The 19,383-nt window shown below is 46.4% G+C and overlaps 1 protein-coding gene across 1 annotated transcript in view; it reads left to right on the plus strand.

Annotated features, from left to right (window-relative positions):
- The window catches only part of LOC309400797 (WD repeat-containing protein 48-like), a 105,666-nt gene that overhangs the window by 35,482 nt on the left and 50,801 nt on the right, over window positions 1-19,383 (plus strand). The window contains exon 5 of the mRNA XM_081969484.1: window positions 29-158. Within this exon, the coding sequence (XP_081825610.1) occupies window positions 29-158 (130 nt within the window). The remainder of the gene's footprint in view (window positions 1-28; window positions 159-19,383) is intronic.

Below are 19,383 nucleotides of genomic sequence, written 5' to 3' on the forward strand. Positions count from 1 at the left end.
TTAGTTCTGTATGTCTGTTTTGTTTTAGGATTATGTGAAAGCTTTGGCCTATGCAAAAGACAAAGAACTAGTAGCATCTGCTGGACTGGACAGACAGATATTCCTCTGGGATGTAAATACACTAACTGCACTGACTGCCTCAAATAACACAGTCACAAGTAAGAATCCAGAAATAAACCCATGCTAGTTTGTTTTAGACATGCTATGATTGTAAAATAATTCAATCTAAAATGCAGGTTTTTTTAAAGGAGTGATAATGTGTCCTTCAGAAAAGGACAGCAGGAAGTTGTCTGCTAAATTTCTGAAAATTGATAGAAACTTGAAGCAATACATCTTTACATGTCCCCTTGCATTTGTCTTAAATGATAGCAGTTACCTGTTGATGTTTCTGGGGAAGAGCTTCTGGGTCATTCCATGTCTGGGGGTCCCTGCTTGACCATCACGGATTTTGATGAAATTTCGTGTGAACATGCACACATGTCCCCAATGAACATTGGTAAACTGTTATGTTTGCCAATGCAATACTTGCGGAGATATAGTCATAGGGGGATAGGGGGAGAAATTTTAGCCCCCTCAGAGAAGGCTCGCAATCTGGGAGTCCTCCTGGATACGCGGCTTAGTTTAGAAGAACATCTGACGGCCGTGACCAGGGGGGCCTTTTACCAGGTTCGCCTGGTACGTCAATTGCGCCCCTTCCTGGATCGGGATGCTCTGTGCACAGTCACTCATGCCCTCGTCCTTCCTCGCCTGGACTACTGCAACGCTCTCTACATGGGGCTGCCCTTGAAGAGCACCCGGAGGCTTCAGCTGGTCCAGAATGTGGCCGCGCGGGTTATCATGGGGGTACCTAGGTGCTCCCATGTTACACCCCTTTTAGGCAGCCTGCACTGGTTACCGGTTGTCTTCCGAGTGCGATTCAAGGTACTAATTATGACCTTTAAAGCGCTCCATGGCTTAGGCCCAGGGTACCTGCGAGACCACCTACTGCCACCAATAGCCTCCCACCGTCCAGTACGATCCCACAGAGTTGGCCTCCTCAGGGTGCCGTTGGCCAGACAGTGTTGGCTGGTGACCCCCAGGGGGAGAGCCTTCTCTGTGGGAGCGCCTTCCCTCTTGAAAGAGCTGCCCCCGGAGCTTCACATAATCCCTGACCTCCGGTCCTTCCGACGCGCCCTAAAAAGTTGGCTTTTCCAGCAAGCCGGCCTGGCCTGTTAATTTTATTTAATTTTTAAAATGTGAGTGTTATATAAATTGGGTTTGTTTTTTGGACTGTTTCTAATTTCCTTTTAACTTTTGTACTATGTGTTTTTTAATGCTGTACGCCGCCCTGAGTCCTTGGGAGAAGGGCGGCATATAAATCTAATAAATCCAATCCAATCCAATCCAATTTGTTTGACCCCCATACCGCAGCCTTCTACAGTATGACTGAGGTTCCAGCAACTTTGAGACATAATATCTCCGGCAATATTTTGTTCAGAGAAACAAAACCTGGCCATCTTGTACGACTTGTGCTCTATTAAACAAAATAATAAAAACATTCTCATGAACGATCTCCATCTAGATAATTTGGAGCAAAGTTGGCCAAAAATGACTGCATCTCGAAAAAAGGTTAAAGTTTAGCTTTTTATATCTCTGGAAGGAAAGGTATGAGAAACGTGAAACTTTGTGCGTAATAACTTAGCAACACAGGCTTTTTGAATATAAAATGTCATTCTCCTACTGCTTTCCAATAGTTCACAAATTGAGTGTAAAGTCGACGGTTTTTGTAAAAACGCCAAAAATAGGGTATTTTCATCTCGCTTTTACAAAAAAAGACCTGGAAACTGTTAAATCATTTTCATTAGAAAGAGCATGTTTCAACCCCCCCTAAAAAGGTAGGGTTGGTTTTTCATCGCTGACATATAAAAACCTAAAAATAGGGACAAAGTTGAGGACGTTGCTATGGACATTTTATATAGACATCATTACTACTATTATATTGCGTTGGCCCATAAAGACCAAACTGGTGTGTCACCATCTGTGCCTCAGGCACACATTCCGTTTGCGTCTGCACCATTGATCAAAACGTTAAACTTATGGTACAAGGTTCCAACATTAAAGAGGACTACAAGCTGCTCTTGGGAAAGGCAGTTTGCGATCTGAACACCAACGATTGTATGTTACAGCCATGCCAAAACTGCCCTGGTGAAGAGCAGCTTGTAGTCCTGGCCGAAATATTTGAGGACTGGGATTCAGGCAAATCAATAGAATTCAAACAATGGGTTCATACTGACCGCGAAATGCTGGAAACAGATGTTCTCACTGTTGACGGCTTCATTGAAAAACTCACTAGCAAAATGTGGAAACTGACTGATCACCACTTCGTTTCAAAACATGAAAGCGAATATTTTAAGTCATTGAAAGCCCGCCTAAAAGAAACCGAAATGATTGTACTGATGGATTTTGCAGAGAACAACTCTGTAGCCAAGACCCTCATCTCCAGAACCAAACGCCTAGCCGACAAAGACCACCAAAAAACGGAATTACACACTCTCACAAACGTATTAATCTCCAACGGATTCCAAAGAAAAACAATTACCAACCTAATCCAAAGGGAGACTCACCCCAAAAACCGAGACACAGAACAGGACAACGGCATCGCCCTCCTCCCTTACATCAAAGGCACCACAGATAAAATCAGCAAAATTCTCCACAAACACAATATCAAGACAGCCTTCAACACTGACCAAAAAATAGCCAACATCTTAAGAAATCCCAAAGACAAAATCCAGCTAGAAAACCAAGGAGTCTAGAAAATACCATGCAAAATCTGCCCTGCAACATACATAGGACAAACGAACAGGAGAATAAATGCACGCATCACAGAACACAAGAACACAGTAAGAAAAAACGAAAAAACTTCCTCCCTTTTCCAGCACCTTAAAGGTACAGGACACAAAATTGATTTTGAAGGAACCAAATTAATCTCCAAAACTGAACACTTGAACAAGATAATAATTATGGAAGCTATCAAAATAGAGAAACACCCACACAACATGAATAAACGCGACGATACCTCCCGCCTACCAGACATCTGGTAACCAGCCCTAGTCAACAAACGAGCCCCACCCACCACCCAGGCCGTTACAACCCAAAACAACAACGTACACACAGCCAGCACCAATCAGCACCAATCTACTAATTATGATACAACCACACAGCCAATCAATCCACTTACTGAAACAAAGCCAGCACTCCACCACCACCCCAAGATTTATAGAAAGACGGCAGCTCCGACCACGCTTTACTCACGCAAAAACGAAGCCGAAAACACCAGCCTGAAGATGCCGAGACCTCGCCGAAACGTTACCAAGACAATCTCAATCTTTCACTGGAAAAGACCCGACTATCTATCTATCTATCTATCTATCTATCTATCTATCTATCTATCTATATATATATATATATATATATATGTTTTCGTAGATTTTCACGGGTGTAGGCATGCTGGTCTTGTTGTATTCGGGTCTTTTCCCGTGTAAGATTGAGATTGTCTTGGCAACGTTTCGGCAAGGTCTCACTCGCCATCTTCAGGCTGGTGTTTTCGGCACAACCTCCCTAAACACATCCTGGACCTGACCAACCACTGCCTAACCAACACATACTTCATCCATAATGGACAAAGATACAAACAGATAGAAGGAGCACCCATGGGATCACCCCACTTACCCGTCATTGCAAACTTATACATGGAACATTTTGAAACTAACGCCTTAGATAAATCTGAACACAAACCCAAACTCTGGCTTAGATATGTAGATGACACTTTCGTAATTTGGCCACACAGGAAAGAAAAACTGGACAACTTCTTCACACATCTCAACAGCCTACACCCCAAAATACAATTCACCATGGAAATAGAAGCAAACAACCAACTTCCCTTTCTGGATGTCCTAATCTACAAAAAACCCAATGGCTCCCTAGGACACACCATCTACTGGAAAAAAACACACACCAACCACTACCTAAACACACAATCCCATCACCACCCTGCACAGATCAACTCTGTAGCCAAGACCCTCATCTCCAGAACCAAACACATAGCTGACAAAGAGCACCTGAAAACGGAATTACACACTCTCACAAACGTATTAATCTCCAACGGATTCCAAAGGAAAACAATTACCAACTTAATCCAAAGGGAGACTCACCCCAAAAACCGAGACACAGAACAGGACAACGGCATCGCCCTCCTCCCTTACATCAAAGGCACCACAGATAAAATCAGCAAAATTCTCCACAAACACAATATCAAGACAGCCTTCAACACTGACCAAAAATTAGCCAACATTTTAAGAAACCCCAAAGACAAAATCCAGCTAGAAAACCAAGGAGTCTACGAAATACCATGCAAAATCTGCCCTGCAACATACATAGGACAAGCGAACAGGAGAATAAATGCACACATCACAGAACACAAGAACGCAGTAGGAAAAAAAGAAAAAAACTTCCTCCCTTTTCTAGCACCTTAAAGCTACAGGACACGAAATTGATTTTGAAGGAACCAAATTAATCTCCAAAAGTGAACACTTCAACAAGAGAATAATAATGGAAGCTATCGAAATAGAGAAACACCCCCACAACTGTTCTGTCCCGTGATTCTAATGAATATGCAGACACAGGCTTGGCTGTCTGCCACGACTAATTACAGAGATAAAGTCACCCCTTGGCTAGGAGCCTAGAACACTATCTTCAAGAAACCAAGATTAGACTTACCTAATGCTTTCTCAACGGTTAGTAAAGTGGACTGTTGTTTCCTGCAAAGATTCCCCTCCCGTCACTCCACCTATAAGCTCTTTGGGAGGGGCCACAACAGTAGCCACCTGTCCCTATTTCCTTCTATGACGTCTTCTCCACAGCTGCTCCCAACTCTTCTCAGCTTTACGCACACACATATCAGGGACTACCTCCCTCTGTTCCTCCTCACTGCTCCCTGACTCAGATGCCACCTGATGGCCAACAGGCCTCTCTAGTCCCTGCCCTGACTCCAAACAACCTCCAGAGTCTTCTTCATCCTCCAGAGCAGTCCCATAATGGTCATCACTGTCAGAGTCCATCAACAGCTCAGCTGGCCGCTGCTGGGCCACAACACTATCCCTCACCGCAGGGCCCTTCCCCCGGGTCTGATCCTCAGGGTGTAGCTTAGCTGGGAATTGTTTATGGAAGGCCTGCACCAAAGCAGGTGCATGCACGGAGGTCACATCCTCCCAGGTAACATCCTCCGGCTCTCGGCCTTTCCATTCCACCAGGTATTGGAACCGTCCTTTTAGCCATCGGGAATCTCAGATCCTGGCAACTTCGTACTCGGCCAGCTCCTCATCGGCACGGGGTTCTGGCTGGGGATGATTGGGTTGGCGAAGAGGACAAGGCGGCCATTCAGGAACAAGAAGAGATTGATGAAAGACCGGATGGACTCGCATCGAACGTGGTAAAGTCAGGCGATAGGCGACCGGATTGATGACTGCTTCAACAGGAAACGGCCCAAGGTAACGGTGGTCTAACTTCTTGACCGGACGGTTTGACAGAAGGTGTCTAGTGGACAGCCACACTCGATCGGCCACAATCAACGCCGGCGTCACGCGCCGAGACCTGTCCACAACTCTCTTATAGTCCTCCTTGGCTTCATCCAGATATCGCCGCACCACTTGATGGACCGCGTGTAGTTCCGACAGGAAGTCCTTAGCTGTGAGGACTGGTGAGTCGGTGGGTGTGAGGGGAAAGAACCGAGGATGATACCCCACATTGGCCAAGAAGGGCGTCCTCTGCGTGGATTTGTGCTGTGAGTTATTGAACGCAAACTCCGCTACTGCCAGGTAGTCCGTCCAATCATTTTGCTGCTGGTTCACAAAACAGTGCAGGTACTGCTCCAAGATCCCGATCACTTTCTCTGTCCCTCTGTCGGTTTCGGGATGGTGTGCTGAGGACAAGCAGATCTTGACATCCAAGGCCGTCATCAGCCATTTCGAAAACTGGGCTGTATATTGCGTTCCTCTGTCTGACACGACCTTGTCAGGTAGGCTGTGCAGCCTGAAAACATGTTGGATAAATATGCGGGCGGTGACGCGGGCTGTTGGTAATCTCCGACACTGGATAAAATACGCCATCTTCGTCAGGATGTCTACCACCACGAACACCGTGGTAAATCCAGAAGACGGAGGCAAGTCCGTCAGGAAGTCCATAGAAATGGCCCCCCAGGGTCTTTCCGGGGTCGGCAATGGCTGGAGCAGCCCTGGAGGGGCTCCCGTTGCTGACTTGGCCTGCCGACACCGTACACAAGACGTGACGTAAGATTGTACATCATGTCGCAATCGGGGCCACCAGAAGGTATGGGAGACCAGGTTCAAGGTCTTGAAGAGGCCAAAGTGCCCCGCCACAGGATTATCATGGCACTGGGATAGAATAAGTCCCCGAAGGGGCCCCGCTGGCACATAGAGTCTGTCTCCGTACCGCAAGTGTTCATCGGTGAATGTCCATGGGGAGGCAGGCCCCACCACTGCCTTCCGTTGTTCCACCCAATCATGCTGCTGCGCTTTCCGTATCTGAGGCCGTAAGTCCACAGGCTCGTGAACCGTGGAGGACTCTACGGGCAAAAATGTCAGGTGGAATCGGGTGTTTGTTACACGAATACTCGGGTTTCCTTGATAGGGCATCCTCCCTTTGGTTGTACGCATCTGCCTCCACTACAAACAGATGCTGTGGGTCAGGACGCTTCAAAATGGGCTCTTTCATGAAGGCCTGCTTCTAGGCCTGGAACGCATGGTGCTTAGGGCCCCTCCAGTGAAACGGAACTTTTTTTATGCAGGAGCCGAGTGAGGGGCGCAGTCAGGGAAGCAAAGCTGTGGATAAAGGTCCGATAGTAGTTGGTAAACCCGAGGAGTCATTGGACATCCTTCACTCGCCGAGGAGGTTGCCAACTACACAAAGACTCCACCTTACCCGGCTCCATCGCAATTCCTTCGGGAGAGATACGATGTCCCAGGAGCTCAATGGTGGACTGCCAAAACGGGCACTTCTCCAGTTTCGCATACAAGCGATTCTCAATGAGCTGTTGTAGGACCAGGCGTAGGTGCCGCCGATGGCTCTCCTGGGAGGATGAGTAAATCAAGGTGTCATCGAGATAAATGACAACAAACTGGTCCAAAAGGTCCAGGAAGATGTCGTTCATAAAATTTTGGAAGACAGCAGGGGCATTGGTCAGCCCAAAAGGCATGACCGTGTACTCAAAATGCCCGTACCTGGGGCCAAATGCCATCTTCCATTCATCCCCGGGTCAGATCCGGACAATATTTTAAGCTCCACAGAGATCCAATTTGGTGAACACCTTAGCCTCTCTGAGCCGCTCCAACAGTTCAGGAATAAGGGGCAGAGGATATCGATTGCGCACCGTGATAGCATTGAGCCTATGATAGTTTGTTTGTTTTGTTTTATTGGATTTATATGCCACCCTTCTCCCAAAGGACTCAGGGCGGCGTACAACATTAAAAAACACATATCACAAAAGTTAAAAGGAAATTAGATAAATATCCAAAAAAACCAAACCCAATTAATATGACAATAACATTTTAAAACTTAGATAAAATTAACAGGCCAGGCCGGCTTGCTGGAAAAGCCAACTTTTTAGGGCGCGTCGGAAGGACCGGAGGTCGGGGATTATGCGAAGCTCCAGGGGCAGCTCATTCCAGAGGGAAGGCGCTCCCACAGAGAAGGCTCTCCCCCTGGGGGTCACCAGCCGACACTGTCTGGCCGACAGCACCCTGAGGAGGCCAACTCTGTGGGATCGTACTGGACGGTGGGAGGCTACTGGTGGCAGTAGGTGGTCTCGCAGGTACCCTGGGTGTAAGCCATGGAGCGCGTTAAAGGTCATAATTAATACCTTGAATCACACCCGGAAAACAACTGGCAACCAGTGCAGGCCACCTAAAAGGGGTGTAACATGGGAACACCTAGGTACCCCCATGACAACCCGCGCGGCCGCATTCTGGACCAGCTGAAGCCTCCGGGTGCTCTTCAAGGGCAGCTCCATGTAGAGAGCATTGCAGTAGTCCAGGCGAGAAAGGACGAGGGCATGAGTGACTGTGCACAGAGCATCCCTATCCAGGAAGGGGCGCAACTGACGTACCAGGTGAACCTGGTAAAAGGCCCTCCTGGTCACGGCCGTCAGGTGTTCTTCTAAACTAAGCCGCGTATCCAGGAGGACTCCCAGATTGCGGGCCCTCTCTGAAGGGGCTAAAATTTCTCCCCCTATCATCAAAGATGGGACAAGATGCACAAATCGGGATGACGGAAACCACAGCCACTCAGTCTTGGAGGGATTGAGCTTCAGCCTGTTCCTCCCCATCCAGATGCGCACAGCCTCCAGGCATTGGGACATCACGTCGAGGGCATCGTTTGGGTGGTTTGGGGTAGAGATGAAAAGTTGGGTATCATCAGCATATTGATGATACCGTACCCCAAAACCACGGATGATCTCGCCCAGTGGTTTCATATATATGTAGAACAGGAGGGGTGAGAGAACCGACCCCTGGGGCACCCCACAAGTGATGCACCTGGGGGTCGATCCCTGCCCTCCAGTCAACACAAACTGCGACCGATCCGACAGGTAGGAGGAGAACCACCGTAAAACGTTGCCCCCCACTCCCAACCCCCCGAGTCATCGCAGTATGATACCATGGTCGATGGTATCGAAAGCCACCGAGAGGTCTAATAGGACCAGGACAGAGGAGCAGCCCCTGTCCCGGGCCCGCCAGAGATCATTGACCAATGCGACCAATGCCGTCTCCGTTCTGTACCTGGGCCTGAAACCCGACTGAAACGGATCCAGGTAGACAGCTTCATCCAGGGACTGGAGAAGCTAACGTGCTACCACACTCTCGACAACCTTCGCTACAAAGCGAAGGTTGGAGACCGGACGATAGTTGGCTAAAGAAGCTGGGTCCAGGGAAGGCTTCTTAAGGAGGGGCCTCACCACCGCCTCCTTCAAGGCGGTGGGAAAGAACCCCTCTCTCAATGAAGCGTTGGTAATCGCCTGGGGCCAGCCTCGTGTCACCTCCCGGGAAGCCGAAACTAACCAAGAGGGACACGGGTCCAGCACACAAGTGGCAGCACTGAGTCTCCCCATAATCCTGTCCATGCCCTCGGGGGTCACAGGTTCAAACTCATCCCAGATTGTCTCCACAAGATTCATCCCTGTCGGCTCGCCCGAATCTACCTAGTCAGAGTCCAAGCCTGTCTGGATCTGAGCGATTTTATCCTGCAGATACTGAACAAATTCTTCAGCCCTACCCTGCAGATACTGAACAAATTCTTCAGCCCTACCCTAGTTCCTTGGTTAAGTAAGGAGCAAGTCACCCTAAACAGGGCGGCTGGGCGGTTATCTGCGGACGCAATAAGAGCGGAAAAATGTTGCCATTTTGCCGCTTTTATCGCCACTAAGTAGGATTTAATATGACCTCCCCCCCGACATCAGAACCACCACTGACCTCCGCTCCTTCCGGCAAAAATTGAAGACTCACCTGTTCCGACTAGCAGGCCTGGCTTAATTACAACTGTTCCTCCTGGTAAACGTACTATTAACTGGTTATTTTAGGGGTATTGTTTTTAATTTAATTTGTGTGTGTCCTAGGGGTTTTAAAACTATATTTATATATACTGGCTCTGTACAGTTCTTTTTAATTCTATTTTAACCTCCTCCATATTTAACTGTACATATTTAATTCTTCTATTTATTGTATTTTGATATATTCTTTATATGGACTGTACACCGCCCCGAGTCCCTTTCGGGAGAGGGGGCGGTCTAGAAGCACGGTAAAATAAATAAATAAATAATAAATAGTGTTCGATCAGATTCGGACCGGCTGGCCCTCCAACCACTCTCTAGGCTTCTTTTCCGGCGTTTCATCTCCCGGAGCTCCTCTGTAAACCAGGGAGTCACCCGGGATCGACACCAGGTCAGAGGCCGCAAAGGCACAACGCGATCCAAGGCCCCAGTGGCCGCCCTATCCCAGGCTTCTACTAGGTCTTCGGTCGAGTTGTGAACAAGGGATTCAGGACAAGTCCCAAGCTCCATCAGGAACCTTTCGGGGTCCATCAGGCGCCTGGGGCGGAACCATCTAGTCGGTTCCGCCTCCCTGCGGTGAGGGGTAGCGGTATGGAAGTCAAGCCTGATGAGGAAATGATCAGACCATGACAAGGGTTGAATAGAAATATCCCCTAAATCTAGATCATTCATCCACTGCCCAGAGACAAAAATCAGGTCGAGCGTGTGTCCCCCATTATGGGTGGGGTCTTGAATTAACTGAGTTAGGTCCATAGATGTCATGGAAGCCATGAACTCCCGAGCTGACTCGGATGTCTCGCCAATGGAAGGCAGATTGAAATCCCCCAGGACCATGAGCCTGGGGAAATCAACTGCCAATCCAGCTAACACATTCAGCAGCTCCGGCAGGGCCGATGAAACGTAGCAGGGAGACAGGTACGTAACCAAAAGGCCCACCTGAGCTCCAAGGCCCCACTTCACAAAGAGGGACTCACAGCCGCCTATCTGAGGCACAGTGACCTCCTGAGGTCTGAGACTTTCCCTGATAACCACTGCCACTCCCCCGCCCCTGCCCTGGGCTCTCAGCTGGTGAAACGCCCGGAAGCGTGGTGGGCATAGTTTGCTAAGGGGAACACCCCCCTCATGGCCCAACCAGGTCTCCGTAATGCACGCCAGGTCCGCTCTACCCTCTTGTATGAGGTCGTAAATGAGGGGAGCCTTATGTACCATGGACCTGGCGTTAAGCGACACCAGCCGGAGACCAGGGTCCTGTAATCCCGAGCACCCGGGGGTGCGAGAAGGGCGATGAGGGTCTGAACGCTCGATCGCTCTTAAACAGCAAACCCGCGTCCTCTGAACATAATTTGGCCCTCGGCCCCCACCATATGTGCCTCTCCCACAAACAGTAGAGATGTCACAACAGAGTCTCAAATCTCCGGTCTTCTTTTTGACGAACAAGACCGGGGCAGACAATAGCGAAGACGAGGGTCTGATAAAACCCCGAGGGAGGTTTTTGTCCAAAAAGTCCCCCAATGCTGCCAACTCCATGTCTGACATCGAATACAAACAACCCACAGGGAGTGGCACGTCCGGAATCAAATCGATGGGACAATCATATGGCTGGTGCGGTGGCAATTGGTCTGCTTCTTGTTCACTGAACACGTCTGCAAAAACTGCTATGTCAGAAGGCAAGGACACCCCGGGCGGACTCAGCAGATGGCCTGCATAGACATGACGGGTGTGGTCCACACATTGCAAGGCTGGAAAGTTGACAAGGTTCTGGGAGCAGTAGATCTGTGGGTCGTGCACCCGAAGCCAAGCCAAGCGCAAGACCACGGGGAAATGCAGGCCAGAGGTAATGTAGAACTGGATGGCTTCCTCATGAGCCCCGATGACCAGGAGCAAGGGTTGCGTGGCGGCCTTGATAGGCCCAGACAGAAGCACCTGGCCGTCAATGGTCTCCACAAGCATAGGAGGATCTACCGAACACAGAGGGACCGCATACTTGGTCCCAAACGTCACGCATGACCGGAACCACCCTGTTCTCCTGGGACGTGCGGCAAATTCCCTGCCTCTGCAACCGAGCATCAATCCGGAGACACAGGTGGACCAACGCATTGAAATTCGGTGGCCTATCCACACGCACCAGCTCATCCTGCAATTCCTCCGACAACCCATCCTCAAATGTGTCCATGAGGTCTGCCTCATTCCAAGCCAAATCCTGGCTTAGTAGCCTAAATTCACTGATGTAGTCTTGCAAGGAACCCCGGCCCTGCTTCAGAGTCTTCAGATGTCGGGTAGCCGTCTCCGTCTTAATGGGGTCCTCATACATTAACCGGAGGTGGTCACAGAACCCCCTGAAGTCATCCAGCAAAGGGCTAGCCTGGACCAGCAGTGGCGTCGCCCAATGAGCTGCGGAGTCGAAGAGTAAGCTAATCATAAACCCCACTTTATCTCGGTCAGTGGGGAAATCCTCTGCTCTCAAGCTGATAAATAGCTGGCATTGTCCCAAGAAAGCTGGAAACATGGCTTGGTTGCCATCAAATTTATCAGGCACTGCAAGAGGGCATTTCCTCCGAGGTGGGGATGGAACAGGTTGAGCTTGGAGCTGTGCCACCTGGACAGCCAACTGTTGTGGCCCAGCAGGAGCCGTTGCAGCTGCCACCAGACTCCGAGAGTGAGGGTCCCTATGAGTCGGCTCTGGAGAATGAGGAGGATCTTGGGCAGGGTTCTGACTCTGAGCAGGGATCGGAGAGTCTGGTCGGCCACCAGGAGGCTCCTGAGGCATGGAGCAGCGGTGAGAGCCAAAGGAGGGGGGCTCCTGATGCCATGCCTTGGAGCAGTGGGGAGGAGTCACGGGACAGTGAATCAGAGATCAGCAGGGAGTTCTTGGACGCTCGTTATCGCGGCGCCCACAGACGCAGGGAGCGAGGGCGCAGTTACCGGCGGTAAGGGCTCTCAGCTGCTGATAAGTAGACTCCCCTTCAGGCTATAAAAGGGTTGACTGAGCATACGCCCTTTGCAGCAGTCAACAAAGAAATCCTGCAAGAAGTTTGGTCTTGGAAACGTAGCAGGCTGGATAGCTGCTTTCGTGTCTTGTGTTTGTGAGCCTTGTCGTGGTGGTTTACTGCCAAGGATCTGTCTGTCTGTCTGTGTAATAAACCCTGTTAAAATAGTATTGTTCCGGAGCGTGTTCTGTGTGGGCAAAGGAAGAAAGGGGGTCAGAACAGCCAACATAGCCACCTGTTGCGAAGGTTGCACGTTTTCGGCACGTAGCTGCTCCATGGTGATGATATTTACAACTTTTATTTTAAGGCAGGAAACAAACTGTTCTGTCCCGTGATTCTAATGAATATGCAGACACAGGCTTGGCTGTCTACCACGACTAATGACGGAGATAAAGCCACACCTTGGCTAGGAGCCTAGAACGCTATCTTCAAGAAACCAAGATTAGACTTACCTAATGCTTTCTCAATGGCTAGTAAAGTGGACTGTTGTTTCCTGCAAAGATTCCCCTCCCGTCGCTCCACCTATAAACTCTTTTTTGGGGGGGGGCACAACAGTAGCCACCTGTCCCTATTTCCTTCTATGACGTCTTCTCCACAGCTGCTGCCTTCTCTTCTCAGCTCTACGCACACATATCAGGGACTACCTCCCTCTGTTCCTCCTCACTGCTCCCTGACTCAAATGCCACCTGTTGACCAACAGGCCTCTCTAGTCCCTGCCCTGACTCCAAACAACCTCCAGAGTCGTCTTCATCCTCCAGAGCAGTCCCATAATGGTCATCGCTGTCAGAGTCCATCAACAACTTAGCCGGCTGCTGCTAGGCGACAACAACAACATGGATAAACGTGACGATAACTCCCGCCTACCAGACATCTGGAAACCAGCCCTAGTCAACAAACGAGCGCCACCCATCACCCCGGCCTTTACAACCCAAAACAACAATGTACACACAGCCAGCACCAATCAGCACCAATCTACCAATCATGATACAACCACACAGCCAATCAATCCACTTACTGAAACAAAGCCAGCACCCCCCCCCCCCCCAAGATTTATAGACAGACGGCAGCTCCGACCACGCTTTACTCACACAAAAACGAAGCCGAAAACACCAGCCTGAAGATGGCGAGTGAGACCTCGCTGAAACGTTGCAAAGACAATCTCAATCTTACATGGGAAAAGATCCGACTACAACAAGACCAGCATGCCTACACCCGTGAAAATCTACAGAAATATATATATATGTATATGTGTACGATTAACTTTGTGGCCAAAATGTCCAATACCATCAATCAGAATTTAAAATTGGCCAACATATTTCCCCGGTTGTTATGCCTGCATTTGTGACAAAAAATGGTGGGTAGGCAACATTGTGGAAATTTCGATCAAACAAAATGATGCATTGGGAACATTTATGCATCCACGAGGCCCTGCTCATTCATTTTATTGGCCCGAAAGACAAGATGTTTGTTGGGTTCCAGAACCACATCTTATTGCATGCTTCCAGCGCCTTCAGTTATGTTGTCAGGTCAACAGTATCAATTCCCATAAGTGATACCAAAGAACGTGGTGTGTAAATTCAATACTGTATAAGCAATTGTTGGAATTTGGCAGTTCATACGAACAGTACGGACTTCGGCTTGGGAGCCATATAAGATACCCACTTTGGGCTTGGGAACCTAGGATAAGCTGCCCAATTGTCGGCTTGGGAACCAGACAGATACCCACACAAAGCCTTGGAACCTCGAGGAAGAAACCAAACCACAGGCTTGGGATCCTGAACCAAGAAACCCACCTGTGACTGGTATTGCACGGCTGTTGGGCATGCCCCCTATGGCGATGGGGTTGCTGGGTCAAGGGCCTGAACTGGTAGTGACAATGTCACCATGAACCAAAGCAATGTAATAGTCGTAATGATGTCTATATAAAATGCCCATAGCACCATCCTCAACTTTGTCCCTATTTTTAGGGCTTTATACGTCAGTGATGAAAAACCAACCCTACTTTTTTAGGGGGGGTTGAAACATGCTCTTTCTAGTGAGAATGATTTAACAGACTTTCCAGAAGGTCTTTTTTTGTGAAAGCGGGCTGAAAATACCCTATTTTTGGCATTTTTACAAAAACCGTCAACTTTACACTCAATTTGTGAACTATTGGAAAGCAGTAGGAGAATGACATTTTATATTTGAAAACCTTGTGTTGCTAAGTTATTACGCAGAAAGTTTCACATTTCTCATACCTTTCCTTCCAGAGATATAAAAAGCCAAACTTTAAACTTTTTTGAGACGCAGTAATTTTCGTCCAACTTTGCTCCAAATTATCTATATGGAGGTCAGTCCTGAGAATGTTTTTATTGTTTTTTTTAATAGAACACAAACAGTTGTACAAGATGGCCAAGTTTTGCTTCTCTCAACAAAATATTGCCCCAGATATTACGTCTCAAAGTTGCTGGAACCTCAGAGTCATACTGTAGAAGGCTCAAACAAATGACTATATCTCCGCAAGTATTGCATCGGCAAACATAACAGTTTATCAATGTTCATTGGGGACGTGTGTGCATGTTCACACGAAATTTCATCAAAATCCGTGATCGTTGAGCTTGGCAGTTTTCTGAAATCAGACCGCTTGACATGGAATGACCCTTCTGTTCCTTCAAAAGTCTTGATTGATGCCATATTCTTCAAACAGAATACAGATAGTCCTCAAGGTACGAACCTAATTGAGCCTGCCCATTAGGTTTGTAAGTCAAAAAAATCATCAAATCAATCAGACTCAATTTTATAAATTTTTAAAATCAAATTGATTAATTGAATCAAATGGTTTGTTAAATGAATGAAGATCTGACTTACTTCTTGTCCTGCTTCTAATCAGCTGTTTCTGCCTCTGTCAATCAGCTGTTTCTGGTACAGCCGCAGGAGGAACTAAATTGCAGGCTCGCAGAGCTCTTTGTTTGGAGTTTTAAAAAAAACCCATTTGCTGCTGGTCAGCTCAAGTGACTTAAGACAGCTGCCCAGAGGGGTGTGTGGCGGTAGTTTACAGAACTCTCCCATTGCAGTTGCTTTTTAAAACAAGACAAAACACGTGCCACTAATTACAGGTAGCTTAAGAGTCTCCAGCCAGGCACAGGGAGATGGCGATTTATAGAACTCTTGGCTTGCAATAGTAACAGAGATGGAAGGGACCTTGAAGTCATCTAGTCCAACCCACTGCTCTCACAAGAGTATTTCTGATAAATGCCTATCCAGTCAGTCTCTTCTTAAAAGCCTCCAGTGATGGGGCACCCACAACGTCTGGAGGCAATTTAGATTTAAAACCTCTTTAAAAAAAACACTGCCCTGATCAGCATAAGCCTCTCCAGGCAAAATCCAAAAACTCATAAATAGCTTGCAAAATTTAAAAACAGCAGTTTAGAGAAGAGATACAGCACACAACATTACAGAGTGCTTTGTGTAGATGATGGCTAGCATTTCTACAAGCAGTTTCAAAGCAAATGCAAACAAACTTTATCTTTACAAAGAACTGTACTTACAAACACAATACTGTAGTTTGCAAAGTATAGTACAGTGCTTTAAAAAAAAGCAGAGCTTGTGTTCTTACACATACTTCCGTCCTCTTTGGAAAAGGCTTTTCACGCATAGGGCGAAGTCCTGCAGGGACGTGAGATCTATTTTTCCCCTGCAGGGCTTCTGTCCTTTCCAAAGAGGATGGAAGCCTGCAGGGGTGCAATAGATCTCACATCCCTGCAGACCTCCGTCCTATGCAGGAAAAGCCTTTTCCAAAGAGGACGGAAGTATGTGTAAGAACACAAGATCTAAAGAAAACAGCTTCACTAGCATCTGAGAAGACAGCCGCTTTTCTCCCATGTGGCCCTGAGCTCTGCAGATCTTGAAAAGTTAAGTGAGCAATCAATTGGTGATAGGGGGTAGGTGGGGAGAAGGCCCAAGCAGCTGTGGGGACCCCAAAGGGGTTTGATTAACAAATGCATTGGGGAAAAAGGCAGGGCCGAAGTCGCGACGATACAACATGTAATCTCAATGCTCTAAGATCGCAGTTGACACTTTTGCCACTGGGTGGTCCAAATGGACCTAAACCGTCTCACAGAGACGGTGAACAGGAAGAATACGTCTTGCTGATCTCAGGGACATCGCAAAGTCCATGATCGATCCAAGAGAAAGTCTTCAAGCCGGTGACAAAAAATCCAGCCATTTGGCTGACGAAGTCGGGGCGGCTCCAAAATGGAACAATATGGAAAGAGAAAGTGTTTCCAGCTGGTGAGGAAATGTTATTGTTTTAAGAGTGACTGCCTATAAAAAACTTAAAATAAATTCAAATTGGAGAACAGAAGAAATAAGTGGCGAAATTAAATTTGGAATGGTTTTTGACAGGGTGTTATCTTTTTTTTTTCCAATGCTATCTTCACGGACGGAATTTATGTAAGACCTTTAAAATGAACGGACTAAGCTTTCTATTTTTTCATTATTCTCTGTAACCTATGGTCTAGAACTCTCATCTGTCATTACTGTGGGTGTTTTTCTAACTCATTTAAGAATTGGACTTTCTTTTCAACTTGAAATACAAAAAAGACATTTTTAAAAACTTGCAACATTGTAACTAACACTGCGGGAAGTTAGGCTTTGTGTATTGGAAACGAAACACTTTTACTTTTTTTCACGGATTATCTCGGCTGCCACCTCAAGGTCTTATTGCTTGTTTACAGAGAGCGATAAGAAGAAAAGCACACAGATGTTCCTTTCAATTATTTCTAACCAGAGAGAGGTGATTAAAAGCTACTAAATTAGAATAACAGTGTTTACATAGTTGAAAACAATGGCACTATCCCAGCAGGAGAAAGAGGCTTTAAGTCTGCAAAAGATATTTTCAGAAATACAGAAATTATCAAATACAAGTGAGAGGATTGAGAAGAAGTTGGATGACTTGGTCCATTTAACAGCAAAATATGACGGGGAAGTTGAAGATGTTCATCAAATGGAGAAAGTGGCAGTTAAAATTAAAAAAAATGAAGAGGAAAATGAATATAATGAAACTAAAACTGCTGATATTTATGGTGATTGGTTCGTCTTTGAAAATGGAAAGAGTGGAATATTGAAAGAGGAATTAAATGGAGGGGAAACTTACTCCAGATGGCAAGATAGAGAAGAAGAAAAAATAAAAGAATTTATGGACCTAAAGAGATTTTTTTTTTAGCAATAGTTTTGATAACACCACTGACAATCAAAGATAAGCTGATTAAGGAAACAGAAGAAGGGCATCAAAATTACAAGAGAGACTGTATAAGCAAAGAGCTGCTAAGAGGAGTCCATACAAAGTTGATTAAAGAGAAGATAAGAGGACTGATACCACAAACAGCAGAAGATATAAGATTGTCTTGTTACTGGAAAGATACAGGTTGATAGATGGAAGAGTATAACTTAAAACTAGCTAAACTTAGTGAAATTTAGTGATAATAGATATAGTTAAACAAATAATTGATAATGATAATAATGTATACTATGTGTAGTGTCATGATAAGCAATAATGGGATATGAATATTGAATGGTACCCATGAAAGGAAGATTAGAAACCGTCTTGGATTATATATAAAGATTAATAAATAAATTTTAAAAAGAACTAAGTTAGATAGAGTTAAGTTTTGAATATTAGGGGAAAATGTAATGATATACGATATAGTTAAATAAAGGAGGGATAATGATAATAAGGTATATATAGGCATGGGTATAACATAAGGAAATTGAATGTAAATTGCAAATAATGATTTGGAAAGAAGGATTAGAAAATTTTGTTATTGAATATTATGGATGTTTAGCTAGAATAGGATATAAAGATTCAGTGTTATTGGAGGATTTTAGAAATAGTAAATGAAATGCTAGTATGTGGTTATGTATTAAATTTGGTATATTTTATGATGAAGGACGTTTAAACAATTATAGTCAAATGTAAATGGAGGTATGATGATGATAACATGTATAAATATCTGAGTTAAAACACTTGAGTTAATATGAATTATGCTTGATGACTGTGGAAGATATGCACGAAAGCCTTTTGTAACCAACTGATACACTTTCTACAGCAGTGGTTCCCAACCCCCGGGCCACGGACCGGTATTGGTCCGTGGATCAAATGGTACCGGGCCGCCCAAGGAACATTAAATTATTTCCATTTTATTTACTGTGGTGTATTTCTCTCGGGTTTGTTCGACTTTCCATGGATGACAGGTTAACCGGGAGCTGAGAGACGTCACCTAAAGCCGCACCAATACCGCGCATGCGCAAAATATCGTGATATCAGGGCGCTCTTCTCTCTGTACACCGGTACCTTCTCATGTTTAACAGTGCTTGGTGTACGTGTATATTGTGCTTGCTCAAATTTAACCCACAAATTAGCAAAAATGAGTACAAAACAGACGTCGTTAGAAAGTTTCCTTGGGAAAAAGAAAAGGCCCAGTGAAGAGACAGAAGAGCCTTCAACATCAAAGAAACATAAAACTTTAACAGACAATGTCATGAGTCCTACTTGAAATATGGATTTATCGGGACAGGTGATTCCCACACACCAACCCCGCTCTGCATAGTTTGCGGCGACCAGCTCTCTAATGAGGCAATGAAACCTTCAAAACTGCTTCGCCACTTGAACGCCAAGCACCCTGGATTAAAAGACAGGCCCCTGGAGTATTTTGAAAGAAAAAAACGGGAACACGAAGGACAGAATAAATTTATGAGGGCCACCACATCAATAAAGGAGAATGCACTGAGAGCATCATGTTTGGTGGCTAACCGTATTGCTAA

This window comes from Natrix helvetica, assembly GCF_964273705.1.
Source record: "Natrix helvetica genome assembly, chromosome: W".
Taxonomy (NCBI): domain Eukaryota; kingdom Metazoa; phylum Chordata; class Lepidosauria; order Squamata; family Natricidae; genus Natrix; species Natrix helvetica.